Source organism: Furipterus horrens, unplaced genomic scaffold, assembly GCF_987537825.1.
Source record: "Furipterus horrens unplaced genomic scaffold, mFurHor1.1.pri manual_scaffold_9, whole genome shotgun sequence".
Classification (NCBI taxonomy): domain Eukaryota; kingdom Metazoa; phylum Chordata; class Mammalia; order Chiroptera; family Furipteridae; genus Furipterus; species Furipterus horrens.
Window position 1 is genome coordinate 13,858,128 of NW_028327179.1, and position 25,676 is coordinate 13,883,803.

At 42.4% G+C, this 25,676-nt stretch overlaps 1 protein-coding gene across 4 annotated transcripts in view; it reads left to right on the forward strand.

The window, feature by feature from the left end:
* Window positions 1–25,676, forward strand: part of OSBPL3 (oxysterol binding protein like 3) — a 151,808-nt gene that overhangs the window by 76,672 nt on the left and 49,460 nt on the right. For 2 of the 4 annotated variants that reach the window (XM_090287098.1, XM_090287100.1), the window contains exons 3-11: window positions 856–1,096; window positions 14,826–14,942; window positions 15,099–15,152; window positions 16,113–16,226; window positions 19,413–19,580; window positions 20,191–20,314; window positions 22,003–22,106; window positions 22,311–22,403; window positions 23,691–23,847. In XM_090287098.1, the coding sequence (XP_090143224.1) occupies window positions 1,004–1,096; window positions 14,826–14,942; window positions 15,099–15,152; window positions 16,113–16,226; window positions 19,413–19,580; window positions 20,191–20,314; window positions 22,003–22,106; window positions 22,311–22,403; window positions 23,691–23,847 (1,024 nt within the window). In that variant the 5' untranslated portion in view covers window positions 856–1,003. The remainder of the gene's footprint in view (window positions 1–855; window positions 1,097–14,825; window positions 14,943–15,098; window positions 15,153–16,112; window positions 16,227–19,412; window positions 19,581–20,190; window positions 20,315–22,002; window positions 22,107–22,310; window positions 22,404–23,690; window positions 23,848–25,676) is intronic. The other 2 variants (XM_090287099.1, XM_090287101.1) reach the window with 1 other exon arrangement.

Sequence of the window (25,676 nt, forward strand, 5' to 3'; positions counted from 1 at the left end):
ACTCTCGTATCCTCTCCTGGTGGAGGGTTAGGGAGCTCTGCTTGGTCTCTTTTATAAGGACATTAATCCCATTCCTGAGGGCATTGCCCTCAGTACTTAGGCACCTCCCAAAGGCCCCACCTCCTAGCACCATCACCTTGGGCATTAAGATTTCAACACATGAATTTTGGGGGGGCACACACATTCAGACTGTAGCTTATACTACATGTAGTTTATCATACATTATACTACATGTAGTATCATGCATTTGAATGGTTTCTCCCTTTGGCTATTGTGAATAGCTTTGCTATGAATACTCTTGTACAAATTTTTGTTTGAATATCTGTTTTCAGTTTTTTGGGGTATATTTCTAGCAGTGAAATTGTTGGCTCATATGATAATTCTATATTTAACTTTTCAAAAAAATGCCAAACTGTTTTCAGCTATGATTGCCCATTTCACATCCTTTGCAGCGATGCCTGAGGGTTCCAATTTCTTTTAAAACTTGCTATTTTCTGTTTTTGTTTTTGTTTTTAAATTTTATTATAGCTGTCATAGTGGGTATGAAGTGGTATCTCATTGTGGTTTGGGTGGTTTTTAATAGTACTGATTTTGTATGTTTCTGTACTTAAACTTTTTACTACATAGTGTTCTTACTGCAAAGCTACATAAAAAACTACCTACAAGCAATTTCCAATAAGAGGAAGGTGTAAAATATCTTTTCCTTTACAGTTCTTGCTGCAGCTGAGCCTCATGGCTCTGTAATCTGTCCTGTAGATAAACCAGGTGCAGGCAACCAGTGGCTAATTATAAATGATAGCTGACGCCCCTGAGCTTCTCGCTAATTTTTTTTTTTTTTTTTTTTTTTGCTTTTAGGGATTTCCTCTGGATCGTCGAAAATGTTTTCCCAACGTATTGGATAAGAGCTGAGCCACCTGCCTGTTTGGGACTTCCATACTCTCTGCCACACTGTCTTCTGATGGCATTTTGACTACATCGAAGTCACGTGACCTGCCCGCTCAGGATGAGTGATGAGAAGAACCTTGGAGTGTCCCAAAAATTGGTCTCCCCTTCAAGGAGCCCAAGCAGCTCCTCCTCCAAGCAGGGAAGTCGGCAGGTAAAATTTTAACTAATGCAACTTTTAAGATGCAAATTTAAATCAGGAAGTTTGCAGGTTAAAGTGCGTATATTTACCTGGGAACGCCTCCTTCTCTGTTGAAGATCGTTTGCCCTCAGTCATATCTTAATTATACGAGACGAGTAGATTTTAGATGGTTTTAATAATGCAGCCTGAATGCCCACCAGAGGGAAAGAACTGCATTTGGCTGTTTGCATCATTTTACTCAGTCCTTGCAACTGTCCTGCCACACAGATACTAATCTCCCCGTTTTCTCCACGAGGAAGCTGAGTCAGACGGACTGAGTTACTTTCTGAAGGACAAAAAAACTAGTGTGCGGCAGACCAAGAAACCAAAACTCAGTCTGCTTGACTCCAGGGCCCACGCTTTCATTCATACCCTACTAAACAAAAAAAAAAAAAAAAAAATCACTTTTCCAGTAATTATGACGTCCACCCATTCTCCCCTTCCTTCCTTTTACCCAACCTTTTATGGCACCTTCCAGCCACAGGCTGCCAGGTGGTTTGTCCCACCTGCTCTGTTTCTCTGAGGGTAAGAGAATCAACAGAGAAGTGGTCCAAGGGAATTAAGTGGAAAGAAGAAAGAAGTGAAACAAAGGACTGAGCAATTAACTCCTAAGTACCTGTCAGCTAATTATATGTTGTTTTATTTTTGTTTGTTTCCTTTCTAATAACTGCCCGGGGGCAGAATTTGCTGGTGTTAGATCAGTGGCAGAAAATGCACATTAATCATTGCAATTCTTCCACCTTCAGTTAAGTCGAGAGAGAGTGGTTGTCCAACAGCTCTGGCTTTGCCACCGAAGTGGTCTCTGAGCCTTTTCAGTATCTGCTGTATCTGTTGGCCTTGTCGAGGCCCTGCGGGAAGCTCTGGCCTAACAATTGGCCCAGAGGTCTTGGTTCCTGATTTGGAAGCAACGATCCAGCAGCCTGCCACCTCAGGCATGTCCGCACATTTATGACACATTATCACAAATCTCTCCATTCGAACACTGCCGAGGACAGGAGCTTGCCACCTCACAGTACTGCCTCATGTCATTAGAATCTGTGATTCTAGACAAATTAGATTTTGCTATAGGCCTGACATTTGGGGAGCTCTCCAAGGTCTCTCCTGGGGGGTTCAGAAGAAGAATTTTTTTCAGCGCAGTTATTACCTCCTGTTGGGATTAAAAAGTGACTAAAAATAATCCTTGGCTGATACATTATGTCTCCCTGGGACTTCCATTTTCGTAAGAGTAGTTATGCTTACCCCCTTTGTCAGCTTCCCAGGGGGGTACTTCTCTCCCTAAGGCACATTTCTGGTTGGGACTAGAGCCGAATGAAGATGTTCTCTGATTGGAAAGACTGTGGATGGTGAAGAGGGCACATGGCCTCCATCCCTTTTTTCTTTTTTCTGTGTTGCTATCATTTGCCACATAAGTCAGAAATCAGAAAGTGAATCCTGCTAAAATAATTGATAAGTACTTGGTTCATAATCACAAGGGATTTGAAATGGAAAAATCTATTGCCAGGTAAGTCTCCATACAGTCATGCAATTTGTTCTTGTTACCCTTCTGTCCCTGAGCTAATCTAAGGTGGCCTTTGAGCCTCCCAGGGTCATCGATGAGAGTTCATTTCTGCCGACTATTAGATTACGCAGCACTGCAGGGAGCCCAGACTGGCTGGGTTTGGTGCCAGAACCCATAAGACACAGGAGTTGAATGGGAGAGAATTTGCCAGGAAAATAAAAGTGAATTAAAGCTATAATGTTCAGGTGTTTATAATTTCAGCTGTCTGGTATTAAAAATACTTAGTCCTGTTTATTTCTTTTAATTTATCAAGTCTTCAGAGACATTGAGATTTGCCAGCTGCCTTCTGTAAGTATGGGCTTAATGAACACCCTGAGAAAGGCCACTCAAGGAGGAGGAGCTTGGGAATGTCATAATTTGTCACATTGTTCGTTGATGGGCACAGAAGATGAAAGGCAATGAGTTTGAACTTGCTGGGGAGCTAGATGGCCTGAGTTTAAATCTTGGATTGTTTATAAGCTGTTTGACCTTGGGCAAGTTCCTTAACCCCTCTGTGCCTTGGTTTGTTATAAGGTTGTACAAATTGCTTAGCTAGAAGACAGCCTGCACATGGAGAGTGCTGTATAAGTGATGGATGCTCGAACCATTCACCTTCCCTAAGCAGAGTCCCAGGAGCCCACAAGCACTTCCACAGGGTGACTGTCCTCTGCCTCGTCCTTTCAGCTGTGAGGGGACATGGCACGGTGCAGAGTCAGTGACTTGGCTTCCTATCTGGGAGACTCTGGGAGGAAGAGGCAGCAAGGAACACTAGAAGTGAACAGCTCATTATATTCTTTCATACGATACTTTGGAGTCTCAAAACAATTCAGGGAGGTCTGTACTGTTTTATGGTCCAGAGATATACTAACCACCTTGTTTAGAGTTACATGACTAATAATTGATAGGGAATTAGGCAACCATCTGTTTGCAGAACACTGGATTTTTTAGATGTCACAAAGCCTCTTTAGAAGTTAATTCAAGTTCCATGTGCCTTATGTACATATGATTACTGTTTAAACAAACCTCCAGAAACCAACGCCTCTGTGAATGCAGAGACAGGGATAACACGGATGAGTGAAGCATCCTTAAGGGTCCCTGACATCTGATTGTCTAGAGCTGTTTTGTTTTGGTTTTTTGTTTTTTGTTATTTTGTTTTCCTGGTAGGAACAACAGAGAAAAATAATTAACTGATATATTTCTGTCTTAGTTTTCCAGATTCTGCCTTTCTGGACCTTTACTGCCTACCTTTTGGTCACCTCTATGGTTGTGACATTATACATTGAAAGTAGGAAGGGCAGAGGTACATGACTCAATTCTCAATACATTTCTATTTGGAGTAAGTCCTATAAAGAAAAAAACAAACATCTGATATAGGAAGAAGTTAAAACTTCAGCTAAAATGACATATTCAAGTTGTCAGGGTATCTTTGTTACTCTCCATGTCCACAAATGCTAGACTGTTGGCTACAGTTCCCACCACAGAACAGGGGAAACTGAACCATGGAAACACTCCTACGAGTTGCTGTCGATGCTCTCCTGCAGTTCCAGAATAATAAGCACAGCAAATATATCGTGGTGGGTTTGAGAAACACTGCCTTGATAGAAACTATTTGAGATGCCTTAAAAAATAAATGTATATATCCATGGTTGGCATGGGCCATAGTGCAGGGTACAGGATGACAGAACCCTGACCCGGACGCGTTTATTGACAGCACAATTTAGTAGCCGTGCAGTTACTGGAATTTTCTCTAGGAGCTATAATACAAACTTGAACTGAACTGACTCAACAGTTCTTTCCTAGGGAGGGGAAAGTCTAAATCTGCTTCAGTGATATGATGATATTAAAATACTAAAGGCCAATAAGTGACAGTGTAAGAGGTAGGACAGAGGCAAAAGAGAGGACTTCCCTATAATAATCTGACATCTCTCTAAGGTCCTCTGCACTTTGGCCCCACCACTGAGTCCAGCTGGGTCTCCCTCTATGTCTGTACACAACCAGCATCAACTAAAATCACCTCCTCATCCCCCACCACACTCCTGGCAAAGAATATGTCCACATCCTAATCCTTGGGACCTGTGACTGTTACCTTATTTGGTAAAAAAGCTCTTTGGAGATGTAATTAATTTAAGGATCTTGATATAATGAGATCATCTTAGATATCCAGGTCAGCCTTAAATTCAATGATCAGTGTCCTGATAAGAAGTGCACAGAGAAGATAGACATGGAGTAGAAGGTGGGAAGATGGAGGCAGAGATTGGAATGATGTGGCTACAAGCCAAGGAATGACTACAGCCACTAGAAACCAGAAGAGGCAAGGAATGCCATCATGGACTGAATGTTTGTGCCCTCCCCCGCCCCCAAATTCATATCTTGAAGCCTTAACCCTCAAGGTCATGGTAATTAGAGGCAGGGCCTTCAGGATTTTAAGTTCAGATGAGGTCATGAGGGTGGTGCCCTCAAGAGGGGCTTAGTACCCTTATCAGAGGAAAGGCACCAGAGCTCATTCTCTCTCACACTTGGAGGAAAGGCCTTGTGAACACCCAGAGAGAAGGCAGCTGTCCACAGGCCAGGACGTGGGTTCTCACCAGGAACCGAATCTATAATACCAGCACCTTGATCTTGGGACTTCCCAGCCTTTACTCTGTCTGTGGTTTTTTGTTACAGCAGCTGAGTTAAGACAAACACGTTCTCCCTGGAGCCTCCAGAGCAAGCATGGCCCTGTAATACCTTGATTTTAGACTCTGGCCTCCAGAACTGTTAGAGAATAAATTTCTGTTGTTTAAAGCCACCACCAAGTTTGTGGTAATTTGTCAGGGTAGCCTCAGAAAGTCTGCTTCTCCTTGTGTGTCCATTTTTCTTCATGTCCCAGCTCAAGTTATTACCCTAAGGTGGATCTAGCCTGAGAACGCCTTTGGTGGGTTTGTTTGAGTCTCCCATTCTGACATTACCAGTTTTCATTCTTGTGGTGTCGCTTTATTTTAAATTTGTGTTTACTTCTTAGAGGCCAGAATTTAGTTTTACATCTTCGCATCTCCAGTACCTGGTACTAAGCCATAGACCTTTGAGTAGACATTACCTTATTAAATAGAAGCTCAGTATGAACTAGAACATAACCCACTTAACATGAAAGTCACTCCAGGATCTGAACCTTTTGCTAGATTCTCATACGAGAACCAGTATTTCTTGTATAGCACTGTAAAAAAAGTTACTGATGATTTGGATGAAGCATAAGGAATTTTATTATGCTAAACTTCTGCCTATTGCTATGACTTAAATCATGCTTGCATTAATTAGTCAGAATGTGTCTCTGCTTTGATTGCAAATTTCAATAAGCCCTGAATAAGTAGCTTGCGCATACTCTAAGAGAGAACACCATCATCGACTAGTGTCATCCAGCAATGGAGGGGATTTCTTGAGGAGTGGTGAAGACCCTGTGATTGGAGTTAAAAAGTGTTCTATCTGAATTCAGAGTCTGTGATTCTCTCCAGTGCTAAGACACCGAAGGGCAGAGCTCTATGATATGCCAAAGAAATATATATATATATATTTTTAACTTAAAAGATAATAGACAATATGGAAACAATGCTGGAAGGTATAAAATGAAGAGCAAAAGTCTCAACCCATCACATCTCTGACCCAGTCCCTTTCATATAGGAATCTGTGTTGGAGATTTTCTCTGTCACCATATGGCCCATGAGCATGTGCAATGAGTTAATTCAGGATCTCCTCCATGGCCTGTCTGCCCCTGAGGAGACAGATAATGCTTGGAAAGGGGTAGTAGGAAAGACATTGAGTTGGAGACAGAAGACAGGGTCATGGTCCTTAAAGGCCCTTTACTCGTTTTTGTGGCTCTACGCAAATCAGTTAGCTTAGATTCCTCAGCTCTAAGACGGAAGGACTGGGTGGATGACTTCCACATTCTCGTTCAAACTCCGACATTTAAAAGAAAAAAAAAATACTGCCATTTGCAACAACATGATGGATCTTGAGAATATCATGCTAAGTAAAATAAGTCAGAGAGAAAAAGTCAAGAACCATATGATTTCACCCGTATGTGGGATATACAACTGAAAGCAACAAATGATCAACCAAGACAAACACACACACAGACAATAGTGCGGTGGTTTCCAGAGGAAAAGGGGGGTGGGGGTCATAACGGGTAAAGGGAATCAAATAAATGGTGATGGAAGGAGCTTTGACTTTGAGTGGTAAATGCCCAGGGCAATATACAGATGATGTGTTATAGAACGGTATACTTGCAAACTATAATTTTATTAACCCATTCACCCCACTGAATTTAATTATAAATAAAAAGAAAAAAATATTCCATGACTCTATATAAACAAATCATTACAGTATACCCTGGGGAAAAAAATATCAAGAGACTCTTGAGTCCCTTGGGTGGACAGAATTGTCCTGTCCTGTCATCGTTGCCTAACAAACGTGCCCATGAGTGCAGGATCATCAAGGACAGACTTACTCTGCTTGGGGAAAAAGCAGTGCTGGGGGTGAGCACTAGACTGGGAGGGGAGTAGGTAGCCTTGGATGGACCCTAATATACCTGTTGGTGATCTTGTCCATCATGGACACTGAGCAGAGAGATTCTGGAGTGGTCTCCCATCCACAAATGGGTCCACCACTTAATAGGTTGTGATCTTGGGCAAACTACTTTGGAGCTTCATTTCTCTCTTCTGTAAAATGAGGATAAAAGTACCTTCATTGTACTGCAAGGCACACAGAAGGTATTCAAGAAACAGTAGTTGTTACTCGTATTGCTATAATCACCACCACAAGAGCAGCTGTAAAACTCAACCGCCACCCCAGGGGCTTCATGGACAGAGTAGAACAGCATAATGGATTCATGTCTCCATCCCTAACAGCTATAGCTCTCAGAGGCCCTGGTTTACACAACACAGCGTTATGGGAGAAAAGTGCATAAAAGATGCTCTTCATAGTTTTGAAGCGCTTGCATGCAAATCAGGCAGGTATTTAACAAACACTAATAACCCACAAATCTGTTTGAGAATCCTAAAACAGTTTCAATATAATTATAGCCATAAATGCTAAGTGAGTGATCAGCAGAGTAGAAACAGTCATTATATGTGCATTAATGTTTTTTATTAATAGTATTTTAATTATAAGTCTATTTGTAGTCAACACAGTTGGAAAGCATTTTTCTCTTTGGAAACCCAGGTTGAGAATGACCTCGGGTAGTAACACAGCTGGCAGCCCACCTGGTTTTTCCTCCCCGTTGTCAGTATCAGCTGCTGCCAGTGACCCTCCTTGGTGGCACCTCCTGTGCTTTCTCAAGGTTCACCCCAAAGCCTCAGTGCACCTTCTCTCATTATCTAAGTAATTAAGGCACCAGTGGTTTTGATCCGTGACTACCCAAGTCATTAAGACTTAAAACATTCAGGGGCCTGAATCACGTGTTGTTCACTATCCCCGCCCTGGCGTGGGTGTGTGAACTGTGTCTGTGTGTGAAGGGAGAGGAGGGAAGTGGCCGCTGGCCGGCCGTGACTGCTACTCCCCCCATAGCCTTGAGACTTGGAGTGGGTTCTTCACCGCTCAGCCCTCCTTATTTCTTTAACCTTCTCACTCAGAGCCTAAGGTCAGAGATTGTACCGAGGTTATAAGACTGAAGCTAATGCTGCTATATATGTTGTTTGTTTTTCAGAAGACTTTATCAGCCACTGTTTTATTTTATTAATTATGATAAGAACACTTAACATGAGATCTGCCATCTTGATAAATTTTTAAGGGCATGGTACAGTATTGTTAATTAGTGCCACATGTTGTATAGCAGATCTCCGGGACTTACTCATTTTGCATAACTGAGACAATATCCACTTAATATGATATAAGAGTTGGAGGGGATCTCACAGCTCCTTTGTTCTGACTTTCTTCCTAGTCTAGGAATCCCCTCTACAGGTACCCCTGACAGAGCTTCCCAGTGACTAGAGGACTTCCTCTTTCATAGACTAGCCTGTGTCAGTTTTGTCATTTTTCATAGCACTAATTATTAGGTGAACAGACAACCTCTCCTTTATGCAGACCTGAAATGCAGGGCCTTATAACTCCCACCCATTCGTCCTGGTTTTGCCCCGAGAGCCTACTGAGTCAAATCCTAATTCCTGAGATAGCCAGGTCTCCTAGAGGGTGGCTACTCTATGTGGGCCTGCAGCCCAGCAGCAGCGGCAGCAGCGGCAGCAAGTGACCTCCCCTGTGCAGGTGCAGAAGACGAGGACTCTCCCCAGACCTGCTGAATGGAAATCTGAACTTTGACAAGATCTTCCATGATTGGTGTGCACATTGGGGTGTGTGAAGCACTGCGTTAGATCACACGCACTACCACTCCACCCCCTACTGATTTGTTCCCTTACTTGCTGTTGCTATCAGGCCTACTGGTGTTCACAGAATCTTAGTTGAGGAAAAAACGATTGGCAAGAAGCAACAATTGCAAGTCTCAGTAACTGAAGGATAAGTACAGAATTGGTCTGACCTAAGTTAAAGCTATCATTACATTAACTGGAATTCTACGGACAAGTATTTCCACATGTCCATCGTACAATCATAAAAGTGATATTGATGATCCTGAGGCTTTAGAAGATCACAAACGCCTTTGATCATTAAAGACACGTTAACTTATGCTCTATGTGATTTTATACTGGGTCTTGCCTTGTGATTTTTAAAACCCTGAAAAACAGACTTCAACAACTGAACAGAACAACTCAGTGTCTGAGTCATGGCAGATAGAGGCAACCACAACACTTCCTTCCGTCACACTCTTCAGCTGCAGGGAGAATGGAAGTTGAAATCCTTTTGTTTCTGACATCGCTGCCAGGACAGTGACTGAGAATCCAGCATCTGAAAGGTGCAAGGCGAGCACACTGGGGAAACAGCTGTGCTGGAGGGAAGAGCTTCAGGGCGTGCACTCAGCAATATGGAAATGAACTTGGCCAGCTCACGAGTATGAATAAATGCTTAGCTGCCTTCCCAACCACAAAATCACTTTCTATATTTGGCACTTTTTAGACATTCAGTAAAACAGACTGAATTTAATGCCGGATGGCAGTGCCAGGCTGTCTTCAGTTAAACTCAAGCAGAACCCTTAAGAAGCCCCTTCTCCCACACCTTGTCTTAGTTCTCTCTCCACCTGCCCTCCTTGGTGAGCTTTAAGCCTGATACCCCCAGATGGGACATCAGCCCGGCCAGGCTGGGCTAAGTCAGCAGGGCCTTGATCTCCCCAGAGGCCCAAGTCCACCCTGTACTGTGAATCTCAGCTCAAGGTGCACGTCCTACTCCCTGGCCACTGGGTATGTGCCGAACAGGTGGAGCCACTCCCTGATCCCCAGTCCTTTTATCCAAGAGAAACTGGCATCTCAGCTTTTTTCTGCCCTGAGTACCAGTTCCTCCCAATCCAGCACACTGTATTAAAGTCCTTCGCCCAAAGACTTTGTGGAGTCCTTTGCATGCTCTCCCTTGCTCCTAAGGCTCAGCCATTGAGTAAGTATTTATTTAGGACCCCTACGTTCCAACTAGTGAGATTATAATAAACAACATCCAGCTCCTATCCCCGCGGAACTTGCATTCTAAGTAGTGAGACAGACCATGCCGGTGCGGTTTGTGCAACTGCCGAGGGCTGAGTGAGTTTCTGTTTGAGGAGGAGGTTTGGGGCTAAATGAGAATTCCCCAGCTGAGAAGTCAATGTGGCAGACATTCAGGTATAAAAGAGCTAAGGAGCAAAGATTCGGCTTTATTAAAATGCCCTGGCTGGTGTGGCTCAGTGGATTGAGTGCCAGTCTGCCAACCAAAGGGTCGCCAGTTCAATTCCCAGTCAAGGCACATGCCTGGGTCGCAGGCCAGGTCCCCAGCTGGGGGCATGCGAGAGGCAACCACACACTGATGTTTCTCTCTTTTTCTTTCTCCCTCCCTTCCCTGCTTTCAAAAATAAATAAATAAAATCTTTTTAAAAAAATGCGCAATCTGATTTCCTGCCCCCTTGTGGTTGGACTAGTTTACAGGAAACCTGGTGGGTCTCAGCAGGGTTCCAAAGCTTGCTCATCTTTGTCCATAGGGTGGCGTTTCTTAACTCCTTAAGATTGTTCAGGATCTTGGCCACTTCCTGGATTTGCCCACCTCTGTCTCTCTGCCCTATGGCATTTATTTCTGGTTCATCAGAATTCACATATTTAAATTACAGTAGCATATACAATATGCTATGATATGGGGCAGAACAATTGAAAATATAAGCTTTACAGTCTCTTAGCAGCTTTATAGCACTGGGGAAGTTACCGAATTCTCTTTTTTTCCGTTTCCTTATTCATAAAATAAAGATACGATAAATTCAGTATCTCAGGATTGTGCAAGGATTAAGAGCAATGTTGTAAGTATGGTCAGTTAGCACACTACCCGATGCTTAATAAATGTTGGCTATTGTAATTGCTTCATTCACTTGTTTAACATATTTATATATATACTATGTTCTATTAAATAGTAAACAAAACAGAAAAGGTTCCTGCTTTCCTAGAGCTAGAAAGTAGGGCTCCAATCATTTTATATTATTATTGTTTTCATCATTGTAATTATACCTTGTTCTGATCAGACATCACTGGATACTTTGTCTGGAGGCACTGTTCTTTTGTGTTGTAAATGGCAGGCATTGCAGGATATCTAACATCTCTTGACTCCCTGCCCTTAGATGCCAGAGTTCCCATCACTGTGACAACCAAAAGTGCTGGGTGTGGGCTCTCAGGTTTCAGCCCCAGGCTCCAGGACCAGTGACACACAGGGAAGTTGGGAGGGGCAGGATTTGAATGTCACACTCAGAACAGGAGTTGGCTGCAGTGACTTACTTCTTCCTCAGTGGAGGAGAGCCTTCACTTTCTTACAAACTTGAAATCTAGCTTCTGGTAGGAGTCTTACATTCTGGGCCCAGGAAGAAGATAAAATAAGGGAAAATGGTGATATTTTGTATAAATAAATGTGAACCCTTTTTGACTTATTTACCTTAAGAGCCAACAAACCCCATCTAATTCCCCGCCCCCCAAATCGGCTCTTTGGTAGGGATGTCCCATGTCTCAAGAGTTTAGGAGAAATTGGGTCCTAAAATGAAACCTTGAAAGATTATTGAAGTTTAATTCTTCTTTCCCTTTAAACTACAGGTATGATCTCATTGCACTTCTTTTTTCAGTTTTTTAAAGTATGCAATAGCATCTAATCCCTCTTGGCATTTGCATTGTGCACAATTGAATGTATTGAGCAGATGTGCATAGTGGTCTAGTATTAGCACTCTGCATGCTACCTTCTGCTTGGGAGTCTTAAGACAAACAAATCAAAAGGACTTGATCCCCTCAGAGTACTTTCCAGAAGATTATTAGCTTAGCTTTTCATTGAACAATGATAACATACACATACCGCTTTCACAAATACGAATGTGCTGTGTTCAGTTTGTAAATAGTCATTTGGCTCAAAGACATGGGGCACACTTCAAATGCATGCCAATTTATGATAGTCCAAGAACATGAATCTATTTGCAGTCTTATTCCAGGACCAAGTTTATTCATTTGCCAGTCAGTCGGATGCATGCTGTGCACAAGACAGCAGGTTAGGCACAGTGGGAAGTCAGAAGTGAACCAGACACTTTAAACAATTCTGGTGTCCATTGGGGATGATAAAACCTAACTGTGTTATCAGAAGTAAGAGGTTAACCATTGGAATGGTAAAATAGAATACTGAAATTTGTAGGGATGAAATAGTACTTTCCTCTGAAGAATACTTCCTGGAGGAAGTAGAATTTTTAACTTCATGACCTTTAAGATTCATTAAAGTTTTAACAGATAAAATACTTTAAATTTTGAGAGACAGCTTTCTGAGCTGAAATAAATGTGAGTAGAAAAATTTGGGGGTATGTGGCTTCCCATCACTTAATAATATGCATTTTCCATTTATTGTCTGGGTGTAATTGAGTAACTTTTAATAATTGCTACAAAGAAATCTCATTCAACATTGCTGTTTTTCTGAAAAAGTTCTCCAATTTAAGTGCTGGACAGAAGTTTTACTTTTTTCCACTGAGGAATTCCCTTCTACAACTCCAGATCCTGGGAGACCACCACCATATTTTAAAACTCTATGAAGTACCTTTAACTGCATTCATAATAAAGTGTCATCAGATATAAGGCAGACTGTTACATAAAGAGTTCAGTTGCTTGAAGTGGGGAAGTGTTCTTGCTACCAGATGTTTCCCATATATTGAACCTGAGGACAACGTGGAACTGCCAAGCAAGAGCATTCAGGACTCCCTGCTCTTCCTATGCCCTTCCCATTAGATCATCAGCTTTCTGAGACTTGAGTCTTAATTGCTTTTGCGCCCTGGTGCTGCTCCAGACTTGTCATCTCCCAGCCCCTCTGGCTTCTGCCTGTACCAGAAATTTGACTAAGAGCAGGTTAATTAACATGAAATCTTGGCCAAAAGGACACGTTTGTCTCTTGAGGAGATATCTGCACCCCCGTGTTCATTGCAGCATTATTCACGATAGCCAAGACAACCCAAGTGCCCATTAATAGGTGAATGGATAAAGACCGTTCAACACACACACACACACACACACACACACGGAGGAATATTACTCAGCCATAAAAGGAAATAGTGCCTTTTGTGACAACACAGATGGATGTTGAGGACATTATGCTAAATGAAATAAATCAGATAGAGAAAGACAATTATTGTAAGTTCTCACTTATATGCAGAATCTAAAAAAGCCAAACTAATGTGGAAGAGAGACTAGAATGGTGGTTGTCTGGTGGGGGTTGGGTGGAGTGGGGAGATGTTGGTAAAATGGTATAAACTCCCAGTTATAAGATGAAAAGTTTTGGGTGATCTAATGTATAGCATGGTGACTATAATTAAGAATATTGTATTACGTATTTGAAAGCTGTTAAGAAAAGTAGATCTTAAATGTTATCACCACCAATGGAAAAAGTGGCAATTCTGTGAGGAAATGGAGGTGTATTAAATCATCACATTGTATGCCTTGAGCTGACATATGTGTTTATGTCAATAATATCTCAATAATGATGCATGTTTGTCAAAACTCAACTATCCTGCACTTACAGTGTTTTCTCTCTGATATGGATAGCAGTTACTGAGGATATAGGTGCATAAATTCATTGAACTGTACTCTTAAGATTTGTACATTTCATATATATTACATCCCAATAAAAATGTAAAAATAACCAGAAAGTTCATTATCTTAGTCACTGAAGTTTTGCCAAGTTCGGTCTATTTTTGGATAATTTTGCAATGATTTATGCAATGTCAGACACTTAAAAATAAATCTTCAGAATTTTTAGTGTTTTTCTCTTGCATCCCTTTTTAAAATTCTTTTCAGTCAATTAGTTAAAATAACCTAAATGGCCAACAATGGAAGATTAATTGTAACAACTGTTTGTACATCTTCAAAATTGCAAATAGCTCAGTAGAACAATAATTGGCCAACAACAAAAAAAGGTTTTTGAAATGAAAGGGAATAGGGAACAAAATTGCTGGAAAAGGAGATGAAAATACTTGTTGCAAAAGCACTTTTTTGATGCTTCAGGATTTTCACTACTTAAATATCTAGAATTTGAAGATAATAACCTGCAACTAAATCATTATTTTGACCAAGTTGTCATATTTACCAACTTTATCCAGTCTCACACTTTTCATCCAGTTCTTAAGCCAGCGTCCCGTTTTCCCACCTCACCCCACCCCACGCTTCCATCCTCATGTCTTTAGCTTTTGGTTAAAATGCAGACTGAGGTCTAGCGGTGAATAAACAGTGACTGTGTGATAATATCAAAGGGAACAAAAATAGAGCTTAACCGTGAAATCTTTTCCCTTAGCTGTGGTTGCCAAGGTTTGAGCACCAAGGGAGAGAGAAACAGTCCCTTCTAACAGAGAGCTTTTTGGGGAAAAAGTAAAAATAAAACTTGTTGCCATTAAATTGTAGCATTAAGTTCATAAAATCCAGGAATGGTATAAAAATTAAATTTGAATCTCTTCTCCCCAACAAACCCAGCCAGACTCCCTGTCTTGGATGGATTTACAGACAGCATGAAGGACTTCTTAGCGTCATTATTATTTTTAAAGGCAGCTATTTATCATGAACACTCTCTTTGGAACAGGACAGCTGGGAAGTGGTAGAAGGACTGAGGGGAGAGGTGAATTACACTCAGGAGCCTCCAGTTCAAAAAGGATTTTTGCTGAAAAAGCGGAAATGGCCCCTGAAAGGCTGGCACAAGGTAAGACACAGGCCTTGGCCTCACCTGTATTTGCACCCAGACTACCGCACTCAGCACTCCATTCCTAGGCACGTAATTTGAAGTTGAAAATTGGGACCAAGGGAAGAATGGACATTTAAATGGAATGTATTCCTGAATTGTACTTTCTCCTCACAGAGATTCTTCTATCTGGACAGAGGAATCTTGAAATATGCCAAGAGCCAAACTGATGTAAGTCTCCTCATTAATCCAGCATGCTGTTGGAGAGTTCTGAAGGGCTAGCTGTTGTCAGCTCATGGATGAGCTTGTGCGTGTGGTGGTGGTGATGGTGGGGATTCCATTTCTCTGAACTGGGAACCACGGAGGAATAATAATTCCTTCACATGGAGCAGAGGTGGCTGCTCCCCACTGTCCCAGCTCTGGGTTCTAGGTGGGCTCAGTTCACCTGCTGAGTAGAGATGGGGGCCTCCTGTGTATCCAGGGGACTGTTCTGGCCTTAGGGTCATGCTGAGGGGCTCTCTCGGTGGGAGAAGACATTTCTGCAGTGAGATAACAGGAGCAAAACGTGGGGTGAGCACCGCTCCCACTGTTACAGTGGCTGAGGGGTTTGGCGGAGAACCTTGGTGAAGGTGACGTGACATTCCCCTTGGTGTTAACACTAAGCGGGCGGCCCAGAAGGGCTCAGAATGGCTGTTGGTACTGCCCCTCATGGGGGCCTTCTCTCACCCAGCACTTCTCCCTCCCTCCTCTCCTCGCCCCGCTTACGGTGCTCATCTTGGACGGTTGCGTGCAGAACGCTTGGCCTGATGTCAGACCCAGAGTAGCCTGTGGGCTTCCTGCCCCTACTCCTCTTTTTAAATCACTTACCCATGAATTTAGACACTGGAAACTGATTCTGTGGGAGGCAGTGCAGTTAAAGGTGAATTTGCTGCTGTGGAGTTAGTCCACGGGGCTCCCCTTCGTTCTTCCTCACTTACTGGCTGTGTCAACTCCTTGTTACATAACCCCTCGCAGGTTAGATAATGTACAGCACTTAGAACTCAGTACAGGTTCACACTAGGTACTCGATAAGTCATAGTTCTTAGGGCTCCTGGGAGTGGACGTGCAGGTGAGGGTAGAGGGAAGGAGTGTCTGGGATCTTACTACCATTTGAACGTGTGGTTCTCAAGTGACCTCTTCATGCCTCTGCAGATAGAGAGAGAGAAGCTGCATGGCAGCATTGACGTTGGGCTCTCAGTGATGTCTATAAAGAAGTCATTAAAGTGCATAGATCTGGACACCGAGGAGCACATCTACCATCTGAAGGTGAGACCGTGTCCCGGCTGCCAGGTCCCGTTGCAGAGTCCCTTCATGTTGCAGTACAGTGCTATTGGCCTTTTGAATATTTCCAAACACCCAGCCAACATGTAGAAGATCTTTAGTATGAAAGTATTTCTAATGGACCCTATTGTGAGGGACTGTCACACTGCTGAGGGTTTAGCATCCTTGTCCCCTCATTCCCCAAAAACCCCCTCCCCGTGAATGTGACAACAATCGATAAGCAAAACATCATGTTTCCAAATACAATCCTCCTTGCCCCAGACAGTACCATCTTTAGTCAAGAACTATTTACCATAGGTTAAACTATGTTCCTTGGAATATAATATTTAATATTTCTGTCTTACAGCTTTGACTAATTTTATAGGGATTCCATTAATATTCTCATATTAAATTGAATGTTAGGAATTCCCAACCCCCCCCCCCCCAAAGTGTGGGCCTCTAAATAGTACCTCTCAGAGGTGGCAATAGATGGTTAAAAGCATGAAACAAGAGCTTTGTGGATTCAGATCTGGTTCAGTTCTTGACCTGGCTACTTACTAGCTGTTGGCCTTTGACAAATTATTTAATCTATGAAAGTCTCCGTTTTCTCACTCCCCCAAATGGGAATTATTAGAGTAGAAAACTTGGCATGATCCCTGGCCCACAGTAATCTCTCTATGTTTAGTTATTGTATATAATTATTAGGTGGTGCCCACATGTTAGAAATTAATTGAGAAAATGTTAAAACTCTTTTCTTACTTAGGCACATTATTTGGACTATTGGCAATGGGGACTGAGTATTGGGAGAATAAAAGCATGAGATTATGGGCCCCATGTTTTAAGATGTCCCTGTCCGCCCTGTAGCATATATGCGGTGCTTGGGCAAATACACACAACACATGCATGTGATTGATTGACTGCACAAGACAGTCAAGTCGTACTGTTTCCCAGCCTAAGCCTGTACCTGGCGGGGTGTGTGTGTGTGTGTTAACTATGTAAAGCAGGTTTTCTTACCCTCAATGCTAGTGACCTGGCGGGCTAGAGAATTCTTTGCTGTGGGGGCTGATACTGTACGTTGTAAGATGTTGAGTGGCATCCTGGACCCTACCCACTAGATGTCACCAACAACCCCCTTCCAGTTATGACAACCAAAAAATGTCTCCAGACATTGCCAACTGTCCCCCAGCAGGGAGGGGCCTAAATCACCCCTGGTTGAGAATAACTAGTGTGAAGTAAAGAAGGGAGAGACCTATAGTCTTAATTTAAAAAAAAAAATTAAAGAAAGAAAATTTTCCCCACCCCCATTTAAATGGTCAGTCTTCTTTACAATAATTTAGGTTATCTCTCTGTGTAGTTCCAGTGGCTCCTAGTTCTGTGGTTTTTTTGTTGTTGTTTTTGTTTTTCATATGGTGCCAGGAGGATATTAGACTTTTTGGGGGAATCACTCTGTAGGTCTGTGTTTTGACATGGTCAGGAAATTGTAGGTTCTTGTTTACCCTCTATTCTAGTTAACCAAATAAAAGTGATTATTACATCCTAATTTTTAAAGAACTAGAATACCTTAAGATACATTAAGTGCTAATATCATGATGAACACAGTTTAATACTTCTCTGCATTGATTCACTTTAAGTTCTGTTTGTGCTTCTTATTCATTCTTTCGAACATCAGCTGTAACTGTCAGTGTAGGTATGTGTAGTTATTTGAAGCTCCTAGTTAATAGCCTCAGGGGCAGGCAGTTTTCAGATGTGGGTCATCCAGTCCCATTCTCTTATTTTATAGATGAGGGATCTGGCAACAGAGTTAATTGGCTGTCCTCCCACAGTCCTAGAGCCACTTGCAAGGCTTTATTTATTTAATAAAGTGCTGTTATTCTTCTACCCTGTTTGAGTCAAGATGAACACCGTGGGCACTGATTGTTAAGGGCCTCTGAGAGAACATCAGCGCAAAGGGAGACGGAAGAGTTCTATAAAATTCCTGTTAACCACATCTGGGAAATGGCATATACTTCAAAAACATGATGTAGAGGAGACAGAGAGGTGAACGTTTGTATTGCTTCTTCCTGTACACGTTCAGTAATGTGTACAGTAAAGCCCCTGGAGAGGTTTTCAGTCTTGTACATACTTCTAATCAATGCAACAAACACGAGAGCCAGCCTGTCATTTCCCAAGCGAATGGCTCTGCTGACAGTTACTTCCACACCCTTGTTCTCAGCAGTGGCGTTTGTGAAGATAGTAATAGGATTGACCTGGACTTGTCTTTTTAGAAGTTAACCTACCATGGGTCCTTTGGGGGTATTATAAATGGCCACATCATGAGCCTCTGTGTTCTAATATATAGACAGATACCATTTTTTATTTTGAAAATATCAATATACCTTCATATGCACAGAAAATTATTGACTATTAAGAAATATCTATGGTACATAGGTGTCTGTTATATTCTTTGTAGTACTTTTATGAACATTAGAAATATTTTATCCTAAAAGTTACTGTTTACAAACATTATTCTTAATGGAAATTAGACATTTATAGATAGTTATGGAAAGAATGGCTAAATGTGTGTGTGTGAAAAATCCTGGAAATCACTGATAATACTTTATTAGGCTTTTTCTCTTTCTGAAAGCAGGAAAAATATTCTTTTAAATAACCCTCACATTTATTAACATATATTCCTCAGCATTGTATTCTTTGACAGAGAAGATTAACAAGGTGAAATATCTTAGGAAGAATTTACTAATTCATCCCAGTTCAGCGAAGATTAATCTGAAAAGTCTGAATTTTGAAAGAGTTTAAAAAGAAACAGGGCACTAGTAGTTTCGGCAGGAATAGGAGAAGCTGGGACAGGAGAACCTGGAAATGCTTGCAGACAGATAAATGTAAATTTCAGTTTTAATTGCTGTTTAATATAATTGATACTGTATTGCTTTCTTAATAATAGCATAATAATTGGACCCTTTCACAGAGAGCCTAAATATATACTTTATGGAGACCATTTTTACTCTCCATTTCCTCCTCAAATTTGCTCCTATAGATCACATAAATATAAAACAAGTCAATAAGCTGATATCTCTACATTTCTACACGTGCCAATGAGAAAAGAGAGGGTGTCAGGAGTGACCTCAATTTGATGAAGAATTGTTCCTTTCAGTGAGTGACACTCTTGTCCCCTTCTTTTAATTTAACACGATTTAGGTAAAGTCATTAGACATCTTTGATGAGTGGGTATCCAGACTCCGCCACCACAGAATGTATCGTCAGAATGAAATCTCCATGTTTCCGCACGAAGTTAATCACTTTTTACCAGGATCCACCATCACAGACTCTGTGGATGGGGTCTTGGACTCCATTTCAAGTAGGAAGGTAATAATTGGCCAATAGTGAATCTAAAAAAGGGATGGCTTCAGGTGGGGATGTCCCACCTTGGTGGGGGTTGGGAGACTTGTCTGAGGAAGGAAAGGTTTGAGGGCAGGAGCAGGGAAGCTTGAGTTGGTATTTGATGTGTCTGTTTGCCCAGTCAGTCCGACCAGGGCCAAAAGAGCATCTGTTATCTCTGGGACAATAACTGAAGCATAGTGTGTAGAGAGGAATTTAACAGCCCTGAATGCTCCAGCTTTCTCTTGCTCAGCTTGACTTTGGTTTTCTTATCTGGTTGTAAAATGCAGCAGGTACATTTATAGCTATACAGATTGTGCAAAATCTCCCAGTACTTATATCATTATTTTGATATTATTATAATTTAACACAAGAAGAAATGAAGGATTGTAGTCCAAGGCCACATAGCACGGTGTGGCCAGACTGGGGTGACAGCCTGAGCTGAGTTCTTCAGTGGAGTGCTTTGCTAGAAGCTTCTTTCCCATTACAGGCTGAGGGCTTCCGTTAGCAACGAGCCCACAGTGTTACCTTTCACCCTAAAGTATGCCCACTGGGCTCTGTTTTCACTTACAATGTGTTTTTGTCCTCTGTGGAACAGCGTAACAGTATACCAAAGCAGAATTCACTTCCAGCTGGAAGCAATTTATCGTTTTCTTGCGGTGGCGAGTCACGGGTTCCATCATGGCTGCAGTCTTCCGAGGACATGGAGCAATGCTCAAAAGGTAGAGTGACTTGAAACCTCCGCCACTATTTGTTGTGGCTCTGAGGTTATACTAGTTTAGTGTCGACACCTTAGCTGATCTCACTTCCTTCCCCCGCACTGGTCTACAATCCCTCGCATATTTTGCTTATTCAATCTGCACTCATGACACTTCCGTGCAGAGTTTCACATCTTCACCTGGGGGTGTGTGCAGACAGCTTGTCTTCTCCTTAAGTACTGATGCCTGATTTCCATGTGGGCTTATTCAACCACACTCCAGGGGTGAGGTGTGCACAGCTCCCTATTTTTTTAAGTGCCAAAAAGGCTTCTGATGCACAATCCAAGATGCACTGTTCTAGTGGTGAGTGGGTGAACCAAAGGGAGATTCCCCCACGAAGTGGGTGTTCTCTACCATGGCTGCACGTTAGAGTCATCAAAAGAGCTTTCAAAATGCAGGAATACCCATGCCCTGGCCTATCTCCAGAAGAATCTCTTCCAGTTGGTTTGGAGTAGGCCCCTGGCATCACTAATTTTTTCAAGTTCCCCAAGTGATTCTAATAAGGAGTCAGGATTGAGAACTCTTGCCATAGGAAGCTCAGTGTTCTCAACCCTAATTAGCTATGAATCGCCCAGGGAATTAAATAACACAATAGTCACCAGTGGGATTATGGGTGTTCTGATTTAATTGTCTGGGGATGGGACATGGACGTATGTAATTTCAAAAATTCTATTGATTTTAAGGTGTAGCTATGACCAAGAACCACTCTTAGAGAAAGGTGCTAAGTAGTAGCCTTGAGAATTGCATTCTCTCTTGTTGAATGATATCACCATACCTGAGGCCATATATTACAGGTGTTGCCCTTCCAGGAAATACCACTCAAGAGCTTCAGCAGCAGCATGGGTCTGGCCCGCAAACTTAGTAGAAATGCAAATTCTCAGGCCCAACCCAGATAGTGTGAGTCAGAAACCAGGGGTGGATCCCCACGACCTGTGGTTTAACTGGTTCTCCAAGTGATTCTGATGACACCAGAGTTTGAAAGGCACTATGTTAAAGCCTTTGGGCTTTGATTCCTCGGCAGAAACAGCTGCTATCCTCCAGTGGACAGCAAACTGAGGACTGTTTTTGAGTTAGTGACCCCGGAACTGGTTTGAGAATAATCTTAGGTCCTCTTAGGTCAATCTGAAGGAGATCATCAGGGTTCTCATTGCAGGTCCATGATCAATCAAGTTATCTTTAAGACCAGTACAACCTTCACTAATTTAACTTGTACTGGGTCCTAAGAAATGGACAGTGACACCCTGTTATAGCAATATTAGAAGTGAAGATGATGATTTCTGTGATTACAATGTGCCAACACTATAAAAGCACACTGCATTTATTAGCTCACTTAACTCACAACTATCCTGTGAGCTGGGTGTAACTATCCCCATTTTCCAGATAAGGAAACTGAGGCACAAAGCAGTTACATCATTTGCCCAAGAGTCACAGTTCATTGAGTGGATTCAAAGGGAAGCAGCCTGGTTCTCCAGATCCAAGCCTTTATCCACAACAGTCTATTGCCTCTCCCATAAAAACAGGAAGTCACATTTCCTTTCCGTACAGATGTCCATCAAATATAGATAAATGAGAAAGGTAGCTGGGGCTAGCCCAGTGCAGCCTGAATGCCAAGGCAGGTGCTCCTGAATCCGCCCTTTGCTTTCCCCCCACAGACCTGGCGCACTGCCATTCCTACCTGCTGGAAATGAGCCAGCTCCTCCAAAGTATGGACGTCCTGCATCGCACATACTCAGCGCCCGCTATCAATGCCATCCAGGTTAGCCAGATCCCTCTTCTGTTTGCGTTCCGATGCTCTTCTGCCTTCCTTTCTCCTCCCCGCCTTTCACTAACAGCGGGGTGTTGTCTGGTCAGATGCTTTGGCAAGTTCAAGGGGATGGAACTGGTCACTTTGCTGTGCATTTTCCCTTATTGGGTTGGTGGGCCTTATTGTCTGTGCTCTCTTTCCTGTTTTGAAACAAAGGGTGGAGCTTTTGAAAGTCCCAAAAAGGAGAAAAGATCTCACAGGAGGTGGCGGTCCAGAGCTATTGGCAAAGATGCTAAAGGAACACTACAGGTAACCATTGCTCCCCCATGGGCTGGATTCTTCATTGGCCCTTCGCTGCATGCCATGTGCTAGGGGCTGCTTACACTCAAGTAGGAGAATAGATAAGTGGATATTCTAGTTATTCCCTCAAATACCCTGTGCAGAGAGATGCATTCAATCACTTAGGTTTTCTGGACTCTAAGATAGGCATGTAATGGATGTGGGGTAAGGGAAAATAGTGTGAGGTTGGAGGGATACAGCCCTTTCTAGGACTTGGGTTTCTCATTCTTTAACGCTGAGCCTGCCTGCCCTGCCCCTGCTTGGGGAGGCGCTCTGACCCACCCCTTCTGCTGCTGCTTAGAGGATTCCTCATTCCTCTGAGCTGACTGGCTGGCATTTCTGGGAACAGGACATTGTGCAGATGCTCTTTTGCCTCTTGTCTCCTATTTCCCATCAGATGTTTACTGTGTCACACTAACTGCTGACTTTCCCCATGCACAGCTCAGCCAGAGGCCAAGATCTGCAGGTTGGCCATCGCCTGTTATGTTGCAACATTATTAGGGTCCAAATAAATCAGAAAGTTCGATAAGTCGTCTGCTATATTCTTGTAGGCTCTTTGGTTCAAAGCAGTTTATGGGTTGAACTAAATAAACGAGTGATTTGTGTACCAATATGTGAGAAATTAGTTCATTTTCTGGAAGCACCAGGAGCAAATAAAAAAATGTATGCATTTTAAAACTTATCCACTCTAACAACCTAGACACTGGGTGATTGTTGCTGGGAGGAAGGAATTGAGTGTAAATGAGAAAGAACCTGGCAGCTTTAGTGGTCATTTTCAACCTATAGCTTTAATGCTTCTACCATTTCCCACGAATGCAGCAGTTGTCCCTGAACTGCGGTTTTACTTTGCATGGTTTGTTTCCCATGGTCAACTGTGCTCCAAAAATATTAAATCGAAAATTCCAGAAATAAACAATTCCATAAGTTTTAAATCACGTGCCCACATGGTTCATTGCTGTTCGAGGTTCCAGGCGTTCACTGGGGGCCTGTGAACACCCCCCCCCCCCCCCCCGCTAAGGACAGACTCAACTGCGCATGTGTGATTTCTCACCCATTGTTATTTTTGCAAGAAGCAAGTACAACTTGCAGCTGAAGTGCTTTCTTGTATTTTCACTTATTTTTCTTATAAGTAATCATTCACTAGAAAGACTTTCCTAGATAGAGCCCTTTGCTTACTACTTTCCAGTCTTAGAAACAAGTAAATGTTGTAAGCAATTTGCATCTGAAAAGAAAAATCTCCTTTCCGTATCACTTCAGGTCCCTAAACCTTTTCCTGGCCCACAAAGACTGCATTCTTCCAACCCTAATCTGTCAACACTAGATTTTGGAGAAGAGAAAAATCATTCTGATGGCTCTGAAACCTCATCCGAGTTTTCTAAAATGCAAGAAGACCTGTGTCATATTGCTCATAAAGGTGAGTTTTCTTTCTTCCTAATGTGTTTGATGAAAATGTTAAATGCATGTCGAATGTAGGCTGTCCTTGGAGAGGGGATCTTAGTTGGTTAATTTCCAGATCTACTGAGATTTTAGGCAACCCAATTTTTGTTTTATTTTATTTCCCTGGGAGTGTGTGTGTGTGTGTGTGTGTGTGTGTGTGTGTGTGTATGTGTTTAATGTTACCCTTGGGGGAAATAGTGAGAGCATTAAGTATCATTTAAGAGCTGAGCAGTTTATAGGCTGCTGATGGGGGTGTAAACTGGAACTCTTCTGGAGGACAATATGGCACTGTGTTTCAACTTAAAAAAATCTGCCAATTCAGTAACTCCACTATATATAATTCATTTGTAGGAATTAACTTAAAATTTGTTCAAGTAAAGATATTCATTGTAGCATTGTTTACCACATTAAAAATTGGAAATAGACATTCAGCTTCATTAGCCATTTGGGCAATGCATATTAAAACCATGATATTACCACATACCTACAAGAATAGCTAACATTAAAAAAAATACTGATAATACCAAATACTGGTGAGAATACAGAGACACTGGATCTCTCATACATTACTGGTGGCAATGCAAGATGGTACAGCCACTCTCTGTAGCAGTTTGGCAATTTTGTATAAAAATAAACACAACACGCAACACAATATTCACATTCCTGGGCCTTCATCCCAGATTAAAATATAAACTTATGTTTACAAAGAAAAGTCCGTACACAATGTTCAGAGCAAGTTTATTTGTATTAGCCAAAAAGTGAAACAGCCCAAATGTTCTTCAAATGATGGATGGTTAAAAAACTGTGGTACATCCTTACAATGGACTACTACTACTTGGCAATGAAAAAGAGCACAAGAAGTTGAAGGAATTTCAAGGGAATTATGTTGACTAAAAATAGTCTCAAAGGGTTGCGTAGTGTGTGATTCCACTTACAGTTTTGAAGTGATAAAATTAAAGAGATGGAGAAGAGATTAGTGGTTGTCAGAGGTTACAGACAAGAAAAAGTATGGGTGTGATTTTAAAGGGTTAATAAGAGGGAACTTGGTGGTGATGGAAAGTTCTGTGTCCCAAGTCTACACATGTGATAACATTCCGTCGTCGGCAGCCGTCCGTCTCGAGAGACGATGGTGTAGCTTCTTAAGAGTCTATCTGCACCGCCGAGAATGGCTGTGCAGTCCGACTCGGGAGTGACATGGTAGTATCTGTCTCCTCCGGTGTTGAATCGACATCTTGCGATGACGCTGAAGCTACAGAGCCTGGGCAGGGTAATATGGAGGGTCTGCTGTTGCCCATGCAGCAGACCCCCCCTCTCTTCGCAGCTGAAGGGTCCAAGGGAAAGACGGAGTCAATACAGCTTGGCTTCAGGTGCGCCGCAGGAGTTGCCGGTGTTGACTACAACGTCAAACTGCCTTAGGGACTCCGGCTCCGGATTTTCTGTCGGGGTTTACTCCCTTAGCCTTTCCCCTGAAGAGGTATGCCGCAAGGCAGCGGAGGTTTTTTGGAGTCAGAGTTTTCCTTCTCTGATGTACCCTGACTGGAAGATCGAACCAGCGACACTTAGCTCGCAGGCCGACGCTCAATCCACTGAGCTAAACCAGCCAGGGCGTGTGATAACATTACATTGACCTATATTTACACACATATACAAATAAGAGCACGTAAAATGGGTGAAGTCTGAATAAGAACTGTCATTTATCCCAATGTCAGTTTCCTGGTTTTGATATTGTACCATAGTTATGTAAGGTATTACCACTGCACTGTGGGAACCGGGATGCAGGGTGCCCAGGACTTCTCTGTATTGTTT